Source organism: Marmota marmota, unplaced genomic scaffold (genome assembly GCF_001458135.2).
Source record: "Marmota marmota marmota unplaced genomic scaffold, marMar, whole genome shotgun sequence".
NCBI lineage: Eukaryota > Metazoa > Chordata > Mammalia > Rodentia > Sciuridae > Marmota > Marmota marmota.
This window is the reverse complement of record NW_026000171.1, coordinates 5,987,073-6,004,959: the sequence shown is the minus strand read 5'-3', so window position 1 is coordinate 6,004,959 and position 17,887 is coordinate 5,987,073. Positions and strand designations below refer to the sequence as shown.

General features: G+C 43.5%; 1 protein-coding gene across 22 annotated transcripts in view; it reads left to right on the top strand.

Moving 5' to 3' along the window:
* Cacna1c (calcium voltage-gated channel subunit alpha1 C) overlaps positions 1-17,887 on the top strand; it is a 698,188-nt gene that overhangs the window by 497,720 nt on the left and 182,581 nt on the right. For 21 of the 22 annotated variants that reach the window (XM_048787468.1, XM_048787454.1, XM_048787456.1 and 18 more), the window contains exons 6-7: positions 8,880-9,038; positions 15,737-15,933. In XM_048787468.1, the coding sequence (XP_048643425.1) occupies positions 8,880-9,038; positions 15,737-15,933 (356 nt within the window). The remainder of the gene's footprint in view (positions 1-8,879; positions 9,039-15,736; positions 15,934-17,887) is intronic. The other variant, XM_048787460.1, reaches the window with a different exon arrangement.

Genomic DNA, 17,887 nt, shown 5'->3' with positions numbered 1-17,887 from the left:
TTGCTTCTCAAAGTGGTGGGTGGATCAGCAGCATTGTATCATCTGGGACCTGGTTAGAAATACAGACTCACATCCTGCCCCAGATGAATTGAATTAGTCTTCATTTTAACAGGATCCTGGGTGATCAGTGTGCATATTTACCTTAAGGGTTCCAACTGAGATTCTGGACATACTTGTGACAATAATAGCCATCACCCACATGTAATTTACTATGGGTCAGACTTTATATGAATGAACATGTGGAAATCTCATAGTAATTTTATGCAGCAGGTACTGTTATCGTCCCTATGTTTTAAGATGAGGTCAAATAACTTGTCCAAGGACACATGGCCAAAAAGTGTAGAGCTAGGACTCAATGATATACAATGGGGTCATTTGGCTTCAGGGGTCTTCTTCTTTAACTACTGCTCTGCCCTTTCTCTCTCACCTCTCAGAGCAATTGACAGGGTGCTTCATAGGTGCTCATTGTGCTCACAGGTGGGGACAGCAGAGCTGTCTATGGAAACCTGGAGAATGGCAACCCTGACACTAGGGAAGAGTTTCTGCAGTGAAGAGCTACCTGTTTTTTTCCATTAAGGAAGAGAGTTCTCCTCCAATAGTATTTTCTGAGAAAGGATGCAACTGATGATGGAAAGTCTTATTTGAGACTCCTCTTCTGGGAGAGGTTGGTGTTTTACCTACACTTCCTTGAAGTCTAGATCCCAAGTCCAAGGTGACTAAGGTCCAGGGACAGTGTGGGTTTGATGGACATGGTAAAGGCAGCACCCTTTACCTGAGCCTCTGTTTTAAGGAAGATCTGTTCCTTCTGGATGACATACAATACTGAGCTTAAGGACACATAAGAATTTGCTCACCACCTAGTGACTCTCATTTTGTTTGAGTTTGGTTAAAATTTTGTTGGAAAATATGGAAGGCATAACTTGCTTTGGTGGGGACAGCCTCTCACCAGTCATCATTCAGCTAATCAGAGCTCTGATTAAAGAGTATGGTTTTCTGTTCCATTCTATGAGGGTCTGATAGCCACTTATATCAAGGAGATGTTTTCTAAAAGTCCAGGGAAAACCCTAGGGTAGGACAGGTCCTGGCTCATCCCCTAGTCCTAGACACGGGGATGTGTCATCTTCATGCTGGCCCTGAGCCACAGAAGGGTCCTGAGTTAGCAGCTTCCCTGGACACTCCTGACTTTGTCTTGATGGGGTTACCACATTTAGAAGAATGTTCTTTGCATTCAGGGTTCACTGGACATTTCTTTTCACTTGGGCTTTCTATACTGGGTATATCTACATGGTGCCACAATGCTGTTTTTAGTTGGATTTAGTTTGCTGGAAGCTTGTGGTAAAGGTTGTCCTAAAAATGCCAGCAGAGAAGTGGCGGACTTTTAGCCTCACTGTTTTTCTTCCTATGCTCCCTCTGTGGCCCAAAACAGGAATTACTTTCTCTATTTAAAATGAGGATGTTGTTGGGAGGACCTTTGTCATGTGCTTCCTGAATTGGTTCCCTGAAAGTGCAAGTGATTTCTGTTTCCTCTGACTTCAAACAGAAACACTGACCTGCTCTTCCAAGTCTCCACCCAGTAATTCCCTTTAAGAGCAGAAACACAAGGCTGAGTGATGCCTTCCCCAGCCATCCAGGTAGCCTTGCTCACCTGGGATTCCCAGACACCTATGCAGGAACCCATCCACTTGCATTTACCTGACCTCTTCTTCATTTATCCTTCTGTTAAAGTTTCACTTCCTGAAAGAGACTTCCTCTACCACTCTGCAAAAGGAAAACCTTCATGATACCCTATTCTGTTCTTTAAAGACTCCTACACAGTTTGTAATTATATATTGATTGTGTGATTATTCAATTAATGTTTGGCTTCAATTATGAGCTCTATGAGGGGAAGGGCTATGAGTCTCCTATTCACCAGTGTCCCCTGTCCCTAGCACTCTGGGTGGCCCATAGAATGTAGCTCAGTAAATACTCTTTGTATGAGTGAAAATTATGACATTGATGGTGATCCCAAAGTCTTCTTCCTCTTCTGACCAGCATTGTGTCTATCCATGAGAAAACTTGAACCTACCACCACTCTAAATATCAGATTTCTCTTTCTTAGTTTAGTAATTCTCAGCATTGTTTCCTGTGGATTCCATCACCAAGCCTCCTTGAACATTTGGTTTCCTAAGGCTGGGCTGGAACTATCAAGTCTGAATACTTAGGGATAGGAAATATTCGTTCCTACCACCAAACGAAAAAGTCATGAGTCAACATGGAGTCCAGGCAATGAATTCAAGCAACATTGGCAGAGATCTTTTATGTGGGGGTCTTCCATTATTTCTCCCTTTCCCCCCTCCCATTTGATCTCAGGGTGACTTGAAATATGAATTCAAAAGAGGGAAGTGTGGGTGTAGAGTTTACATGGAAAGGACATGTAAGCCAGCTCTTGCATCTAGTTCTGGAGCAAGTGGCACCTGTGCACATTACCTCTCAACTCCTGTTTGTTTTCGTTTTTCCTCTTTTCTCGACTCTTGCTTTTAAAGTCATTTTCAAACTTCTTGATATGGCCCCAGGAGCCTTGAGCAGAACAATTTATCACCAAGGCAAGGCTTAGTAATAGATTCTCTATTACAAAACAAAAGAGCATGTGATCTGTCCTCAGCCTTGTATGCATCAGTGAACTGTACAGACTGTTAGAGTCTGTAGCAGGTTGTGGAGGCACCAACTCTAGCCAACCTGAACATCTGCAGGCTAACCTCAGCACCACTTTAATGAAAGGTTTCAGTTTTCTCTTTTATAGTTGATGGTTTCTCTTGATCTCGTAAGGAAAGATCATATATACACAGATATATAAGCAGATAATTTCAACCTTTCCTAATGTGGAATTTTCATGTTGGACTCCAGAGAGAATGTAGGCATCTCTCTGTCCAGAGCTTCATAGTTACATAAGAGGAAGACAAAGAAAAGCCACTTATGCTAGCTAAATCCATCACTGTCTTCTTCCTAATCCCAGCATTTAATGGTATCATTTTCCAAAGCCCTGTCTCTCTGAAAAGTCTTCCTTGCATCCAGGTATTTGGGGACTCTTTCTATCCACAGAGAATAGGTCACCTGACATGAACTGCATATTAAACATTGGATTTCTAGATCATATGTTGTTTGATCTTGTGTGGATCTGTATTTGCTAATTTTTCCAGTAATGATTTTCATATTAAGTATTCTATCCTGTTGTCCCCATGAGTACACATATATTTGTCAGATCTTAGATCCTGATTTAGGGCTAGGAAAATAGACTAATCCTACACGTGGTCCAATGATGATCTTGTGTTCAGGGGTATTTTATAGCAGTTGCTGCACCAAGTTACCTAGGGCCCATGTTCTTCCACCAGCATGAGCAGCCAGTCCAAAAGAAGGGCTCAGCAGTTGCTTATCAGCCATGAGCATGGGCTATCTGGGAAGAACACCTTGGTTGAGAAGTGTCACTGTGATTTCCAAATTAGAATATGAGCTGGGGAGCTGTTTCTGAGACGGCTGTGAGCCAGTCCTGAGAAGAAGCTAGTAAACATCCAGTCCCTGAGAGCCAAACTCTTAAGAAGGGATGGAAAGAAGGGATTTTGGCTCCATGCTTTCATGCAACAGCCTGGCTTCTGCCATCCCAGGAGAAGGCAAGCAGAATCTAGGAATGCTTTCTGGACCAGGCTTGGAAACTTCTGGGCTCTCTGGAAAGCAGGGACTTCACACTACTCTCCCTCATCTTCCCAGTAGATGCTAGAAGCACACGTTACTGCTTTATGGACAGAGATACTGAAGGGGCACAGGGAGGTAGCACAGTAGTGAAGCCTACAGGCTCCAGAGCCAGGTCACTTGACACTGAGGCCCATGCCACCACTCATGAGCTGTGACCCGTGGGCAGGTCATTTCTTCTCTCTGGTCTCATTTTTCTCACCTTTCAACTGTGGTTAATAACAGCACCTACACCATACAGTTGTTGCCAAGAAGAAATGGAGCAATTAAGTAGAGCATCAAGAACTGCACCTGCCCATGGTGAGTCTTCAGAACACAAAAGCTAACAAGGTTATAGGACTTCACTGTCCCATAGCCATCCTCTACCCAATTCCTGAATCCCCACTATGGCCCTTCCCCAGGAGCTCTCCAGTCAGGGTACGAATACCCCTGAAGATGAGGAACCCACTACCTCAGGCTTCCTTCAGGTAGGTTTGTTTCTTGGACAGCATTTATTTGTGTTGATTTAAATCATTCCTGGATAGTTTCTAGTTGATTCTAGTTCCATTTCTGTGGTTGTGGAGAAATCAGTGAAACCACCCCTTTCTCAATAAAGCAGTTTAAAATCATATGAAAATTTTGTTGGCAACACCCTCTCTGCTGATATCCTCTTCCTTTCCGTGAGTCTTAACCTTTTCCTAACAAAACACCTTCAGTTTCTTCTAATGATCATGGAATGACATGGCCTGCAACTCCTTCATCATTGTGGTTTCTGTCTTCCAAAAGCATCCGTGTTTACTGGTGTGACTTAGCTTCATGTGCATTGGGTCCCTGCTGTGTGCCTGAGATCAGAGATGAGGAGACACGACAAGACTCAAGGAGCTCTCAGGCAGGCAGGGCACAGCATTCCAGGCAGGCAGGATAGCATGCACCAAGGTACGGAGGCTGGAAGCCAGAGACCTCCAGATGGTCGAGCGCATTGCTGGAGTGTAAGGTGGAAACTGGGACTGGTAGGAGATCAAATCTGGGAAGGAGGAGGTGAGTTTGACCTGTAGGTGATGAGGAATCACTGGAACACTTTCAAAAGTGACACTTTCCAAATTGTTTCTTTTAGGAAAAGCACTCTAACTCCAGCATGAAGACAGGGCAAACATGAAAATAGGGAGGCTGTTTAACTGAATGACAAGCACCAAGAGGATACAGGGGGAAGGGGAGGGAGTCATGGGCCCAAAGTATATACCAAAAGGCTCACAGTGGTGGGACAGTGAGTGACTGCTTCTTCCCCACTGTGTTTTCTAATTTCTCCTTAGTAAGTATTTTCTATTTCTATATAATTAGCATGCATTATTTATGTAGTAAAAAAATAATTTATGCATGTCTAAAGATAGTACAAAATCAAACTCGCAGAATTTGGTAACTGACTGGAGGGAGGGATCTGAGGAATTTGTTTTCTGGCCTGTTGCTCAGGTAGTTGGTGTAGCCACCAACCCAGATGGAGACTTAAGGAACGGAACACTGTGTAGGAACTTGGTGGCATCAATGATCGCTGTAATGAAGCCCACAGCTGCTTTGAATCCCATTTGGCCTTTTGAAGGCTGCTCAAAGCCTCTGTCCTCCTCTGCAGGCTCAACACTCACCTGTCCACTGTACACTAACCTGTAAAGCAGAACTTCATTGTGGCAAAGCCCACTCATGCTCCATAGTAGCAATAGCGTTTATTTGAATAAGTTTTGTCACTTCTTCAGTAAATATTTACTGAGTGCTCTGCACCCAGCCACCTTAATGATAAAACCATGAGAAGAGCAGGCACAGTCATCATCTTCACGAAACTCAGCCTCATGTGAGAGATAAGATATAAATGTTTTAAATTCACTTTAATAAACATACCATTTCAAACCAAGGCGAGTGCTCCAAAGAAATGGAAATGAGTCCAAGAAGACACAGAACAAATCCTATCTGGTCTGGGAGTTTAAGGAAGGATCCCTGGGGAAGGAGATGGTTGGACTGAGAGCTGAAGGATGTAGAAGAAGGAATAGGCCAAGGTGTCCCAGGCAGAGGGAACAGCATGTGTGGTGGCCTTGTGCAGGGAGTACACATTGACATCACTTCACCAGGAGGTGGCATTCTGAGAAATGTGACCTTAGGCGATTTCTTCTACATGTGAACGTCCTAGAGTGCACTTACACAAACCTAGATGGCACGGGTTGGTCAGTGGATGTAGCCTCTCAGCTACTGCCAGGATCACACAGCATACTATTTACAGTGAACTTTCTTTATAAATAGGAGTAGACCCTAAAATAACAATAAAAAGTATAGTTAAGTACATACATAAACCAGACATGTAGCCATTTATCATTATCAGGTATTATGTACTGCACATAATTGTATGTGCTTTAGCTTTTCGTGACTCCAATCACCACAGACACATGAGTAATGGCTTGTGCTACAATGTTATGACAGCCACAGTGTCACTAGGCAAGAGGAATTTCTCAGCTCCATTTTAATCCTTTGGGACCACCATTGTATATGAGGCCCATCATTAACTAAAATATCATTCTGTGGCTATAGAGACACAAAATGACTGTAGAGCATATTTGCAGCTAAAACAAAAATCAACACTGTTTTACTGGAACCCAGAGAGAGGAGCAGGGACTGGGAATGTAGAAAGGTGGGTGGGGAGGTAGGTGGGGCCAGGCCCTATAGGACCTTGTGGGGCACAAGAGAACCCTGATCTTCATCCTAAGAGCAAAGGAAGACATTAGAGATTTCAGAAGCCTGAGGTGGCCATTGGACCAAAGCCTCTGGCTGCAGCCTGGAGGGGACCTCCTTGCCCACGGCGACTTTGTCTACTACTTTGCCTACCATTTCTTGCCCTTTTAGGCTTAGCACGTGTGTTGATCAATTTCTGTCACAAAAATGCATGAGATAAATGACTTAAAAGGGGGAAAGGTTTATTTTTGCTCAGTTTCAGTCCATGGTCAGTTGTCTCCATTGTTGTGGGCTTTTGGTGAGGGACAGCATCATGGTGGGGACAGGTGTAGTGGAGCAAAGCTACTCACCTCATGGCAGCCAGAAGCAGAGAAGCAGAGAGGCCAAGGACAAGATATACCCTTCCAGGAGACACCCCCAGTGACCCACTTCCTCCAACTAAATTCCATCTCCTAGTGTTTCCACCACCTCCCAATAAAGCCATCAGCTACTGATGAGGTCAGACCCCTCATGATCCAATCACTTCACAAGGGCCCCACCTCTGAATATTGTTGCACTGCGGACCAAGCCTTTGGGGGACATTCGAGATCCAATCCATAATAGCACTGAAGTCCAGATAAAACACTTCCCTCATGGCCTGGGATTCAGGATGTGGGGGTTTCCCTCCCCCTGCTGTGAGTAGCATTTAGAAGTCTCTACCCCCAGCAGCCACCTCTCAAAGTTGCTTTGCAGCTCAACTTTCTTCATGGCTTCGCATACTTTAACACTAATGTGTGTACAACTTGCTAATTAATGGAATCATTTGGATCCGAAAACATCTTGTTCTAATGGGAGGCTGCAAAGCACTCTCATTAATTCACAGGTAAAATTATTCCAGCTTTTCTCTTTTTATTTTTTTCCCCTCTCCCCGGCTTGGCTTAATAGCTAGGGAGAATTCTTCTAATTAGCTTTGAGAAAACCACTCCACCAGAGCTCAAAGCACTAGTGACTGCCTGAGGGTCAGAGGGAGGGTGACACAGACTTGGTTTACCCAGTGAAGAGGGCAGTGGGTGGAATCGCCAGACCCTGAGAAGTGGAGTAATACCTCCACAGCTGGCATGAGAGAACACTGGGGAGGTAAGGACACTAAAGTGACTCCTGTTTGGGATTCAGATGTGTGCATACTCTTGTACGTGTGTCAGAGGAGACTCACAAGGTGACTTTCTGTACAACTGGCCTATGGAAGGAAGGGGAAGCTGCCTTCTCCACCCTTCTCCTTGGGTCTTGAAGATTTGGTGCAGTTGCTGTGGGCACAAAGCTCTTGAGTGACTATGTTTGGGTGTAATCTGGGGTGACCTCCTGGTAACCACCTCCCCACCATTGGCAAATGAAGCTTGCAGCACCCCCTTTAAATGATTAGCACTACAAATGATCAAGCCTGTAAGTAAGGGGGTCCTCCTTCCCCCTAGACCAAAGAACAAACCTACAGACCTTGAGGACACTGATAAGACCCAGATGTTCCATGGGGTTTTTTGTGTGTTTCCCACTCTCCCGGATTCTGGATAGTTTTTAGATTTTTTTTTTAAACTATGGTAGTAAGTAATAACAAAGTTTATCATCTTAACTATTTTTAATTGTACAGGTTCAGTGGCACTAAATCTGTTCACACTGTTGTGCAACCACCATTTTCAACCATTTCCAGAACTTTTTTTTTTTTATTCTCCCAAACTAAAACTCTATGCCTTTCTAAATAAGAAGTCCTTTCTGTTGGTCATTCGAAAGGAAAGTATAATGTTCTGCCAGCTCCCTCTGAGAACTCAGCCTGTTAGGATATCCTAGTGGAGAGTGGTTTGTCAACTCACTCAGTTCAGAGAAGGTACCTTCCAAGCTGTTTCCCCAGTCCTGTCTCAGAGGTCTCACCATCCCGATGTACCTTGGTGGTGAGTCACTTTCAGCAATGGAAGTCCTACCCTCCTGGATACCTGTCAACCAGGCTGATCTGTGGTTTATAGCAGATGGGTCACCCATAGGCTCTGGTAATCCCATCATGAAGAAACCTTGAGAGATAAATAAGTCCTTCATGGCCAAAGTGAGTCCTCACTGTACTGAACTCTGCTCTGAGAGAGAAAGGTGATAGGTTGTCTCTAAGATGGGATATAGCAGATTTGATAGTTATGGATGAAAATAATGTGTTCTTCCCCTTGGAGGTACAGCCTCTGCCAGTCCTTTTATTTGGACATGCCTCCAAGACACATTTGGAGTTAGGCCAACCTGGATTTAGATCCCCATTCTGTGGCTCATTGACTATATGACCTTGAGCCTCTGTTTCCTCATCTAAAAAAAAAATAGGGCTCACGATACCCCACTCTCCAAGCTGCTAAGAAGATTGCGTGAGATCTTGCCTGTGTGGCATCCGAGGAAGCACCAGGCTCCGTCAGTGGAGGCCGGCACACTCAGGGTTGTCACAGTGGATGATCCTGCCGTTACAGGTCTGCAGGTGGTCCTGAACTCCATCATCAAGGCCATGGTGCCCTTGCTGCACATTGCCCTGCTCGTGCTGTTTGTCATCATCATCTATGCCATCATCGGCCTGGAGCTCTTCATGGGGAAGATGCATAAGACGTGCTATAACCAGGAGGGCATAGCAGGTAAGAGCAGGGTGCCAGGTGACAGGTTCCTAAGAGGCTGTTGGTTTTCTCTTAGCTGTTTACTGTGTGGTTGGAAGCACTGCTGTCACCTGTCGAGCCAAGCTGCCGGAGGTTCCTTCATTCAAAGGCCCATGTCCCAGCCATGCTAAGAGAGAAGCAGTGCTCCTTATTCTTTTCCTCTTATGTTCAATTTCTGTTTTCACTGAAAGAGATCTGTTAAAACAGCCAAATGCAAGCTTTGTCCAGCACATGTTTGAATGACTATTCAATTTGAGAAACACAGACTTAAGAACTTAGCATTGGTCAATTTTTCACTTTTGAAGCTGATTCTGAATAATTTAAGAATCAGTATTAACCTCTGTGTCTCTGCTGCATCTGCATGTCAGTGTGACTCCTCATTAAAAGCCTTTCTTAGAAGCCAGTAACACCCTCAGCCAACACACTCACCCTTCACAGCCCTGAGGTCTTTTCACCCTTTTCGGGCTGATCCTGGCTTTTCTGCAATTAATGTTTCCTTCTCCTTTTATGGGCAAAAGCCCCTGAGCCCCACACCAGGGTGAATGAGAGGGCAGGCATAGAATCACACTCCCTTACCAGCAGCCAAATTTCTATTCCTCAAGGAGGAAGTTTAGCTCTACCTCTTGGCTATCAATCCTTTCCTTCCAGAGACTCCTCTCTTTGTATTCCTTCCATAAATCAAATATATTTAACAAGCAATGCTGGTTCATTAAGCACTTCCCTGAGTGGCACCAAAGTTTTGGCTCATGAGATATGCTACAAACTTCTATCTTACGTTTCTAACATCTCAGCTTGACCTTTTAAACAATATTTAAACAGAAATTGACAAGGCTTTAAACAGACATATAAAGCAGTTTAACACAAAGACCTTGTTGAAAAAAATATTCCCCACCCCAAAGTGGTGAGCAGTACTAAGTTGATATGACTTTTTTCAAGCAATAAGATATGTCATCTTAGTGTTTGGCATCTTGGTGGAGAGAGGAGGGCATCTGTCTGGATTATTAAGGGATACCTCCTTCCTCTGTACCTAAGCTGCTTCTCATTCCCTTTTAGCCCAGGCATTAAATTAAATTTTGCCTCTCTTGCATTGGGGAGTGAGGTTGGATAGCATATATACAACCAACAGTGAAATGGATAAATCATGATTCAGAATCCAAGATAGGTTACTTGGCATGAATGATCTGGTTCGATTGGATGGATATTTGCAATGACCTAGGTCATTATCACATGGTCACAGTGCCCCCCTAAAACAAACAAACAAAAACCCTACTATAAATCTACAGTCACATAATCACTCAATTGCTTGTACTTTTTTAATGGAGAATCTGTTTAAGAGGAGGCTATTCACTCCTGAGATAATTTCCAAATTACTTGGGTCATCATTGTGTAAAATAAATTATCATGATTTAAAATATGTAATTTTTTAAAATTGGAAAAAAGACAGCTCTTGCCTCTCTTGCCTCTAGCTAAAATTCTGAGACTTTCAGCCTTGCTTAGAGAAATACAAAGCATAATGAATAATATTTCCCCTTTAATTCTAATTTTTCCTTTTATTCAGCTTAATCTATAGCTAGCCCTGAACCAATAAATTTATATTAATGGTGTGGCTTTGTTAGAGCTCCATTCTCAACCTCCTTAAGAGCTGATTGAAGTATGTCTAGAGTTTATGCAGTTGTATTGAAATGATCCATGACCTGTTTGACCCAAACTCCTCAGGCAGTCACAGAGATGTGGAGTCTCAAAGACTCCTCATCAGTTTGGCAGTGACTAGCAGTGGGGCTTTCACCAAATGAAATGGGGAAACGTGAATGGCGAAATTCTGCCAAAGAGCCCAAGATGGTAACGATGCCATGCCATCAAATGTCTGTTCACCAGTAAGCCAAGAAGAACTGCTCCAAAATCTGCCCATCATTTCTGTCATCCTAATGGGAAAATTGCAAAAGCATGTTTTCTACTGGTGGCAAGGATCTTGCAAGGGCCTCTTAGAATCGGCAGCCTGAATTATGGTTGGAAGCCATCAGGCTTTGTTATCAGGCCCCAGCAGCAAAAACAAGAAAATGGTGGGTATTACAGACAAAGAACACACAGGATGGGCACCTCTCCCCTAGGACACAGCCACAGGGTCCACTGAAAAGGCCACCTGAAGTGCTGAAAGCATTAATGGCCTCCTGTGGTCTTAAGATGAAGACAGACCTGGCTTTACCAATTGGACTGGCCAATTTAGGATCATATTGTTCTTGATAGTAAACAGAACCAGATAAAGTACCTGAGAAGTTTCCTGCTTCCTACCATAAGACTCATCAGATTATTCATGTGGGTAGGTTTTATCAAGTTCAGAAGAGAAGTGGGCTTCCATTGTGTGAACATGGGCCAGTGCATGACAACAAGAGAAGTCCTTGAAGGAGAGGCACCACGTGGGGCTCCACCAGAAGGTGACCTCACTCCTCTGTGTGGAGCCAGACTCCCTGCTGGGAAAGGGGTCAAGGGCACTCAGCTGCAGAAGCCTGTTCTTCCACATTCTCTGCAGTCATCTCACCCACCTCCTCCTTCCAATACTTGCCATCTGATAACACTCCAGGGACCCACTTCATTGCTCCCAACAGGACATGATACCGCTGCTGTTAGGGCCTCATGTACCCAGACAGCAACTAATCCCATTGAGGAGGAAAAAAATGATACAGAAATCTGGACATACTCAACACAGCCATGGAGTAGAAGACCTTAAACTTGCAATCTTTGAAACCAATCCGAATGGGTTTTGGAGAGTTTTGAAAACCTTTAGAACTAGTGGTCTTTCCCACCCCACCTCCACTTTTTATTTTGGACTTTCAGTTGAGTCGCCATATTTTCTGTATATTTAGATTTTACAAAAGTTCTATGTGAATCCTTGTTCTAATTTTTAATGGAATTTCCATCAAATCCTTCTTTTTACACTTTGATATTATTTCACAGACTGTGAAATTTATGTAGTTCTAGATTTTAGAATGCTTTGTACTTTGAGCCATACTATGAAATCCATACAAGAGAGATCTGGAGCCATCCAGGTGAACCACTGTTCTGCCTCTTGGCTGCCTGTCCGTGGACAGCCCCCAGTGGAGATGGTCTCAGAAGAGGCAGTTTTCCCCTAATCCCTGCGGCATCTGCAAGGCACCTTCTTGGTTCCTCAACAGATACAGCACCATATGCCAATACCTTTTGTTTCTGGTTGTTCCATCTGTCTGATGGTTCTCAGAGCCAGGTCACTCTGAATAGCTCTCCCAAGCACAGTAATTACCCCCGGGACTGGCAACAGAATTGGTTGGCTAAAACCTAGCAATGAAATCACCTTCATTCTATTCACTCCGTAAAGTCAGGACCTCAAAAAAAGTAATTGTTTTTGTCTTTGGTGAATTCTCCATGGAATCCTTAACTGGAGCTCTCCTAGGATTTCAGTTCTTGTTGGTGTTACCTGCATTTCTAAAATTTCTCCTAGTCCTTGCCTCCATTATTTAAAAAGAAAAAAAAACAAAACACTTAATTTGAAGTTTCTAGAATGACCTTGCCTTTCTTCATTTGTTTTGAAACATAGAGCTGGACTTGCTTTGTCCGCATCCCCCTCCCCCCACTCATGTTCCCACTTTTGCAACACGTTTCCCATTTAAGCTCCTTTCCCCTCACCCTGGAGTACATGTTGCAGGACCTGCTGATTTATGTGTGTTCACATTTTTCGAGTGTTCCCTTTAGTGCTTTTTATAAATTCCTATTTTTACCGGATCATCATTGCTTCTTAATTGTTCTCCAATCTTTTTTATTGTTGTTCAAGACAGATTTAAAATAGCGGAGAGGCACTTGAGCCTGTGGATGATAATATTTCTGAGTCTCATCCCTTTCTCTTTTATTAATGAGATCACTCTCCCTTGATGCCATTTTCTTTGTAACATGTATCTGTAAAAATCCCCAAACATGTTTTCCTTCCTTGAGGACACTCGGAGCTCGCTTTGGCAGCCTCCCCTTTTGCCTTATTTCTGCTGTTTTAGGAAGGGAGGTTACAGGGAAAGCTGTCAGATCAGCCGTCACAATGTGAAGATCAACAGCATCTTCACGCCCCAAAAAAGCAAAACAGAGGAAAAAGAGATGCAGGTTTTCCCTTTATTTTTTTCATCCTCTTTTTTTTTTTTTTTTTTTTTTTTGGTCCCATCTCTCATATCATTCCAGAACTTTACCACGTGGCTGAACACATCATTCTAGAAAGCTATTTCTAGAATGAGTGAGAACCAAACAGAATTTATGATATGTTTGGTTCTTGGTCTTCCAGTCTCTCAACTCTGAATTTTTTTAGGTGCTCTGCTATTTTTAATGTATTATTTAGGTTTGGGATTCACTTTTTAGTTTCTCTCCTGCCCCAATCTCTATAAAGATTTCACAGTATCAAAATTCATACAAAAAAAAATTGTAGCTAAAGGGGAGTTCAGTTCAGCTCCCTTAATATTTGGAGCCCTCCTGGGAGCCAGACCCTGGAATAAGGGAATGGTGTGGATGCCGATCTCAAACAGCTCAGAGATCCTTATTGCAGACCCATCACCTTGGTCATTGAACAAAGGACCCACATGCAAGTTTGGGCACCAGGCCACAAATAAGCCAGGAAGCAGCATTACTCAGAATGGCCCAAACCTGGAATGAATCCAAATGTCCGCCAAATGAATCCAAATGTCCGCCAACCGGTGAATGGATCAACGTACAGTAAAACACACTGCTCAGCAATAAAGAGGAACATACTACACTGAACGAGGCAACGAGAGGGACGAACCCAAAAATATGATGCTGAGCGAAAAAGAGGAGCACAAAAAGCCACATAATGTATGGTTTTATTTATGTGAAATTTCGAGAAGACACAAAGCTTTGGAGACAGAAAGCAGATGAGGTTGTTAGAGGCTGGGGTCAGGCAAGGCCTGACTGTGACAGCGCACTGGGGAGGGGTGATGGAGCTGTTAAAATGGATTGTGGTGTTGGTTGCAAAATCATGAAGATGCACTAAAAATAATTGTGATGTACATTTACATTGATGAATTCCAAGGCATGTAAATTATACTTCAGTAAAGCTCTGTGTGGTTGTGCGTGGCGTAGAAGAGGTGAGGACTGGGAGAAGGAAGAGGAAACCGAGCACCCAGGACAGCCACCAGGGAGACACCAGACATATATTTTCAACCATCACACTCAACTCCATTCTCCTAAGAATTATTCCAGAAGGATTACTATTTCTGACTTCCTCTTGAAAGTGAACAGTTTCAAATTAGAAGCCACAAACAGAAATAGCGAGCCAACCAATCACCTTCCAAGCAGAGCCTGTGTCCCACAGGCAAATTAATCACGCTTGCCATTGTTTTGATCCTTACAAAAAAAGAAAAGATCCTGGGTGACCTCTTGTCTCTAAATGAAGAACTACAAGCAAATTTTCTCTCTGTGGTTGTATTTTCACTGCTGTGAATTCTTTGTAAGAACTGAGGTCGCTTCTCTTTGACATTGTCATCACTTTCCACAGGTACAAGAGCCTCGATTTCACAAACTGCTGGGAATTTCCCACTCTCACCTTTCACAGGGGTCAAGGCTACCTTAGTATTTTACTGTAATTTAGACCCATCAAGTCTTAAAGTTACCAGTGATTTGCACACTGAAATTATAAATTGCATCTTAACTCATGAATTTGCTAGTAGCTCTTCCCAGCACTGTCTTTCTCCACAGATGACATGTCATATTTTGTCCTGGAAAAGTCCTGTCCACACCTAGGAAGTCTTTTTTTTTTTTAGAGAGAGAGAGAGAGAGAGAATTTCTTTTTAATATTTATTTTTTAGTTCTCAGCGGACACAACATCTTTGTTTGTATGTGGTGCTGAGGATCGAACCCAGGCCGCACGCATACCAGGCGAGCACGCTACCGCTTGAGCCACATCCCCAGCCCCCTAAGAAGTCTTCATCCTGTCACCCACCACCACTCTGTCTTTATTAGGGGTCAGGAAATGATTCACCTCTTCTGAAAGGTGTTAATGCTGGAGAGCAAAGGACAGCACTGCAATGTCCCACCTGACATGCACAAGACACAGTCAGCAGTGGGTGCCTCCCCCCTACCATCAGCCCACGTTTCGTCCGTCCTCAGCAGGCTTCCCACTGAAGTAACTTGAATCCTGGTGATGTACCATGTCATATGAAATGGGCTAGTGTAATCACAAAGCATTACTGGCTGGGATCCGTTAACTCACCATGTGAAGGAACCTTCTAGCCTTGACTTGGAAGGAAGGAAGGGAAAGGGGGAAGGAGAGAGACGTTCTGTCATTTTTCAGAACAATTTCCACTTCAAATGGTTGCATCATCATTACCTTTTTGTCTGCCACTTGACTATGGTGCCAAGTCATTACAACAGAATGGGCAATAGTCCTACTATCCTTGAAATCAATTGCCAAGGTTAAAATACCGTTTTTCCAACACTTAGTTGAAAGTACTGACCTTCTAAGTTGGTGGCAGACTCAAATGAATACCTAGATCTTTATGTTTGATTCATATATGAGGCAGGGGGCTCATTCAGACTGGTTCTGCATGATCCAGTGGTTATCCCCTCAACCTTGTCCTTTCACTTTTCTCTCTAATGCCTTTGCTTCTTTCTCTGCCCACTTCTTTCCCTCCCTTCACTCTTTTCCCCTGACCTTGGAGATGTTCCAGCAGAAGAGGATCCTTCCCCCTGTGCTTTGGAGACAGGCCATGGGCGGCAGTGTCAGAATGGCACTGTGTGCAAGCCCGGGTGGGATGGTCCCAAGCATGGCATCACCAACTTCGACAATTTCGCCTTCGCCATGTTGACAGTGTTCCAGTGCATCACCATGGAGGGCTGGACAGACGTGCTGTATTGGGTACGTACCTGGAAGTGGGCACTCAGGGCAGGGAGTACAGAGGTGTGGGCCTGATCTCCACATCTCCCTTTCTCTCCTCCCTGTGATACTAGGGTCATGCACTCATCTTGAGGGAATGGTTGATGAGTATCCTTGAGTTCTTCCAGGTCTTACCTGAGAAACGAAGCATGAAATGCCAATCTAAATAGTCTCCTCTCCCTGCCCATCAGCCTTAGAGAAACACCATCTTTAGTTTATCTAGTTGTATTGTAGAACACTGATGTGTAGTGGATGCTCTGTGAATGAGCTGGCCATGCCTGGCACAGAGATTCTGTCTAATTCCTCTTCCCATTGTGGAGTCCCTTCTTCTATTATTCTTTTTCCCCCCTCCTTCTCTAAAAGAGAGCAACAGGGCACAATGACGAATTCTTAGGGAGAAAATGACGGCCCTTTTTTCTCTTTAGGAGAAAAATCGGCCCTGATCTTCCAAAAAAGAAATCCTATAAAGAAGCCATTTCTACTGAATTGGGTAGCATTATGGCATTATTTCTCATTAGTAGCATTATTTCTCATTAGTCTTACCTTAACATGTTAGGATAGTTCATTAGAAAAATAAACTGTCACTGTTTTCACAGTTAACAGAGCACTCTACTGGTTGTGTGCTGCATATTTAGAAATCCCACTTCTTGAGTGCCAACCAATCCATAATATATTTTCTTTTACTTTAAATATGCTCCTCTTATTATCCAGCAGCTGTCACTACTTTGCCAACGTTCAAGCCCTTGAAGTGCCAGATTTGTATATAGTCTATCCAATCAGCAAATACATACACTGTATTTGAGCTGTCTCCATTCTGGCAGAGTCAAGTCCATTATTTGTAAAACCTCCAGAAAATATATTCTTTGTAGTGTCTCCTACTTCAGCATGAGAAATGATTTGCCAGGATCCAGTGTTGTTCTCCAGAATTTTGGGCGAATAAAGCGGTTGCCAGTCTTGAAAATATCATCTCTCCCAGAGTTTCGCAAATAGTCAAATCTATTTGGCCATCGTGAAAACAATCTAAGAGGCTGCGTAGGGAACAGTGTCTACAAACTAAAGCAGGGAAGAGTGAGAGGGAAGCAAATGCCTTCCCCATCAGCAGAGCTGCCAGATAGAAAGGAAATAATGCCAAGAGAGGTGTTGACTTCTTACAGAATCAGAAGGAAGAGTTGTATAACAGTACAGAGATGTGATGCACAGTATCATATCTCCTAAAGTTTTTTTTTATAAGCACCGTGTCCTATTGATTCAAAACCTCTCTTCCTGAGTTTTTACATTATAGTCAACATGCCAAAGCCCAGTGTTGCTATGAAATTTGTACCTCTCTGTCAATGACTACTGGAAACTTGCCTGAGTCCCTTGTTCCCAGCAAACATTTATTGAATGTTCTTACATGCCAGCGATGCTCCTAGGTAGTGAAGATTCAGTCATAAATATGATCCAGTTGTCTAAAAAACAGACTAAATTCTAAACTGAATAATGGTGCACAGAAGGAGAATGTACCATGGCAAAGTGGTTGCTTTGTGATACTTTGAACAGAAGACAGTGGTGGTATTGCCTCTGCTTCAAACTAAAATTAAACCCGGAAAATATTTTTCAGGCTGATGTTCAATGAGAACTTGGGTTTGTACGATTTGGAAGATAAAGAATTTGAACTTATTACACTTAGGCAAATTTATTATACTTAGCAAAGCAGATCAAATTCCCAAGTGGCTCTAACCGGTCCTTCTACCCTGGGTGAGTCCCTCGGGCAACCCAGGGATGAAAGTTCCTCCTGCACATAGGGAATTTCCACATATGGGACGTGGACTATATGACTGCGTGGGCTTTGGCGCCTCCTCCCATGAGCTTCAAACCCATGCCTTCAGTTGCTATGGAAAAGCCTCTCATGGCACCAAATTGAGGACAGGGTGGCAGGGGGTGGGTGGGTGCTGGG